The sequence below is a fragment of the Orbicella faveolata genome, unplaced genomic scaffold, assembly GCF_042242905.1.
Source record: "Orbicella faveolata isolate gen_17 unplaced genomic scaffold, um_ofav_v1 contig_12, whole genome shotgun sequence".
Taxonomy (NCBI): Eukaryota; Metazoa; Cnidaria; class Anthozoa; order Scleractinia; family Merulinidae; genus Orbicella; species Orbicella faveolata.
This window is the reverse complement of record NW_028301539.1, coordinates 15368584-15372500: the sequence shown is the minus strand read 5'-3', so window position 1 is coordinate 15372500 and position 3917 is coordinate 15368584. Positions and strand designations below refer to the sequence as shown.

Genomic DNA, 3917 nt, shown 5'->3' with positions numbered 1-3917 from the left:
AAAAATTAGCGGTTAGCTTCCAAATAGCCGTACAAGCAGTGTTAATTCAGGAAATTGTACCCGAAAATTAACCAAATAGAACAGTGCCAAGAGATTGCTCTCACCTAAAAACACGATAAAAGAAGGTAAAATATTCTTGACTCAACTAATGTCTTGTCCTGGCAAACAAAGTCGCACATTGAAGGCAAGCTTGCTCCCGCAATCTCTTGTGGTCCCGTAGTGACGTCAGCAATGGTGAGGGAGAATCTTCCACTGTTCTTGCGATGTCAAATAAAGAAGAAATAAATGTGCGTCTCGTCTTTTGTTTCACTAGCACAAAGCACCAGTCAGGTGCAAACTTGGTATGTCCAGGCAGTAAAAAGTCATAGTTAATAAAATCATGGAGACCGCTCATCACTCGCCACAGGTAGTACCATATAAAGGCAGAGTTCTTATTCTGTAAACTGCAATTATCTGCATGCAGCTGGGCTTTGGTTTCGCCAAGTCCGTGGCGATGAAAAAGTAATGAACCTAAGAAATGGTGCTGTTTGCTCCTTTGCCGGCTAGTACACTTTCATCAATGAGGAAGTTTACTTGTCGTGGAATTGCCTCGCAGTAAACACCAAAAAGAGCACATTTTTGCAGTGTTTTAAAATAAATTGGGCCAGGTTGATTTGGGTTGGCAGGAAAATGCAGCTGCTGTACATAGTCATAGGAATAGTGAACTGTTCCATCATATGAGCAGAGCTCGCATTCAACTGTAAAATCAACAATTTTTAAATATTCCTGAATTCCATCTTTTGATTCTCGACAACAGTTCTTGTAAAAGTTCCTGTCTCCTGTTGCAAGGAGTAAGTGCTGTTCTTGTGCTCTCACTGTTTCGGCCTTGTTGCTTCCTGGTAGGTTCACATTGTTTTGAATACAATTATTATTTTTCTGAAAAGTCCAGCATAAATTGGTAGCAGGCTGCATAATGACAATGAAAGGACACAGCTGATTCCAAAGATCACAGAATTTAGAATATCCCATGGATGGTTTGCCCATGCTTACGCAGATATCCGTATATGTTCTCCAGGGGCCATGTTTTGTAAGATTCGATGGCAGGAGCTTGACGTTGATTCTTTTAAAACCAGGTACACATCCCAGCAAAAGGAGGGCTTGTTGTTCCGCTGTATTCAAAATAAATTTTACAACTTGCTTGACTGTCTCAATAGAAGATGTACTACTTGGCAGTCGATTCTTGTTCCCATTCACTCGCAGACTTAAACCATTTTTACAATAATGTTTCACTAGGCTGTAGAAACGATTTCTGTGGAGGCAGTGTAGAAAGAGAAATATTTTCATGCATATTCTTTGGCCATGGTAGTAGTATCCTATTCTTGTATACTGTTGATTTTTTTCTGTTCTGCCAGAAGTGCTGATTTTGTGACAGTTTAACGAACATTGGATAGTTCCCAATATAACCAGGTCAAGTTCAGTGGACGAGAGTTCACTGCAGTTATTTCTACAGTCTACAAAATCATCAATTTTGAGCATTGTGCTACAGGGCTTCTTGTCTGCGGCTAAGTTGCCTTGGCACGTTTCTGCATAGAATTTCTCTACTCCCGTTTTTTCAGAAGCATGTATTTCCAGAAAATCAAAATCCAAGTCTTGCATGTCCTTAAGGTCATCACAACTATCTGAACTGCTGCTTTTAGAGTCTGAATCAACCGTTTCTTCATCATTCTCTTGAGCTGTAAAGTAGACCTCTGATACACTTTGTAAGAGTTGTAAATCTCCCGAACTTAAACTTAAACACCGATATTCATCGTGACCGTGCTCCGTGATAGCTACAAAGGTTTCTTTTCTAAGAACAAAGTACAATAGTTTGTTTATGTAGCTATAACAACAATGCGCAACACCGTGGGGAGACTTGTTCTTAGCTTGAAACAAGCTTTCCGAGAATTATAGTGCTACAAAGCAGGACTACATGACTGTTTAGTCTCTATATAAACAGACAAAAAGAATTTCAATAAATCGAAAATGAATATTATTCGGGTTTCTCAAACTCATTAATTATTCATGAGCTGATGACCCAATCAGCTCGCATCAATTGGGTCAGGTGCATGTATGTTGATACCCAATGAACATACCGATCAACACACGCTAGATTAGTTCAAAAACTGATCAAGACACTAATCAAGAAACTTGAATTTTAATCAGTCTTAATTATAATTCTAAATACAGCATTTTTCCCGCTTAAATCATTGCTTACAACAACAATACAGCAACATATTATTCCTTCTTAGACATCGTTACATTAATTGTACAGTTTTTGAATTTTCCTTTCTGGAAAAGAACATCCGTTAAAGATTGATCCTGTTTCTCTGTGGTAAAACATGTAGTTGTACTAACAACACTTGGACCTAGGATCTTTGAAACTTTAGACACATTTTCTTCTGTAGGCTTTTCGTACTGCAACAATGCATTAGAACGATGCCCCGACCTTTCGCGAATCAATTTTTCTTCAACCCCAGAATTGAACAGGGAGGAAACACAAGTAACGCGCAAACTGTGAGCGGTTTTGCGTTTAAAGCCTGCCGCGTCGCACATGTCAGGCAAAATCTTGTTCAAGCTGTTGATGCCTACGGGCGCTTTATCGAATGCGAACCTAGTTTTTGATGGCTTAAAGTAAAATGCAGTAACTTCCTTTGCATGAGTCTCAACTAACCCTACATACAATCTGAATATCTCAACAAGGCACGGCTCGTGCTTTTCCTCAATAGAATGACAAACGTGCTTGACCACTCGTGGCACATACTTTAGATCACAAAGACCTCCATGATAAGTTTTAGAGGCATTTTCTTCAAACTTAATAAAATTTGGACCAATTTCAAAGTTGTTTACAACAATATTTCTGTGATCTCCCCCCCGCAACCCAAAAACTTTTCCGTTGTAGAAATAGATCATGTTCAATAACGACTTAGCTGATGTAGTTCCCAGCAATTTCTTTTGCCAGAATACTGCTTCTTCTTGCTCACTCACAAACTCCTTTTCCTCTTTCTTACACTTAATGTGAAGCCCTTCTCGAACGCCATTCTTCATCTCGGCATCTAAGCAACGTCGGAAAAGGACAAACCTTCAAAAAATAACACAAAATTAAAGTCCTGAAACAGTGCATTTTAAATTACTAACCAATTCGGTCTAAAAGTTGTCAAGTACCTTTTGTCACTAGCGTCCAGAGGATTCAAAGCTTCTGATCCATTTTTCTCCTCCAAATAACGCTTGAGGGCACAAATGATACCATAAACAGACTTCGGAGGGTATCTTTCACCGGACTTTTTAGCTACCTCCATCACAAATTTTGACAACCAATAGTTCAGCGACAGAGCGTCCATTCCAGCAATATCTACACTCACGGCGGTAACATTGTGTAAATCGTAGTCCTTGAAGAGACCGCCACAATCTAATACCGGAACTTTAACCTCTCTCAACCTCTGCCATTCGGCAAAAATGTTCACAGCCCACTTGTTTTTATACTTAGTTGAAACTGGAACAGCATCATTCACCAAAACATTTTCTTGAGAAGAGGTTTTTGGAACTCGAAAACGTTCTGATCTCCACTCGATCTCCATCACGCAGCATAATGTTAATTTATTAAAAATTCAACCTTTAAAACTTGCCCACATGGCCGCATATAAAAGATTCATTTCATTTACCATATGAATAAAAAACAGACAATAGCCTATTGAGCACGCCTACTAATTACCTATTCTTCGAAAAAAATTCTCATGCTACTTTGAGAAGCCAGCTCAAAAACTCGTGCTTTGTTTTTCATCAGGGGTTCCAAACACCTCGAAACAATAAAAGCACTCCGCCTTCGGCGTCGTGCTTTCATCTGTTTCTCGGTGTTTGGAACCCCTGATGAAAAACTCGCACTCGTTTTTGATCTATTACGT

The 3917-nt window shown here is 39.3% G+C and overlaps 1 protein-coding gene and 1 pseudogene across 1 annotated transcript; both read right to left on the bottom strand.

Annotated features, from left to right (window-relative positions):
• Positions 1-2109, bottom strand: part of LOC149116840 (uncharacterized) — a 7019-nt pseudogene extending 4910 nt beyond the window's left edge.
• A 48-nt stretch (positions 2110-2157) lies between these two features.
• Positions 2158-3917, bottom strand: LOC149116839 (zinc finger MYM-type protein 2-like). The gene is made up of 2 exons (XM_089282518.1): positions 3181-3917; positions 2158-3097 (listed from the first exon to the last, which is right to left on the bottom strand). Exons 1-2 carry the CDS (start codon positions 3591-3593, stop codon positions 2254-2256), a joined length of 1257 nt encoding a protein of 418 aa, XP_089138644.1. The 5' UTR covers positions 3594-3917; the 3' UTR covers positions 2158-2253.

Bases quoted from the DNA above. Each gene is read 5' to 3' on its own strand.
- LOC149116839 (XM_089282518.1), bottom strand. From the start codon at position 3,593: ATGGAGATCGAGTGGAGATCAGAACGTTTTCGAGTTCCAAAAACCTCT. The intron at 3,098-3,180 runs GTACTTGACAAC...TATTTTTTGAAG, and splicing joins CTGGACGCTAGTGACAAAAG to GTTTGTCCTTTTCCGACGTT.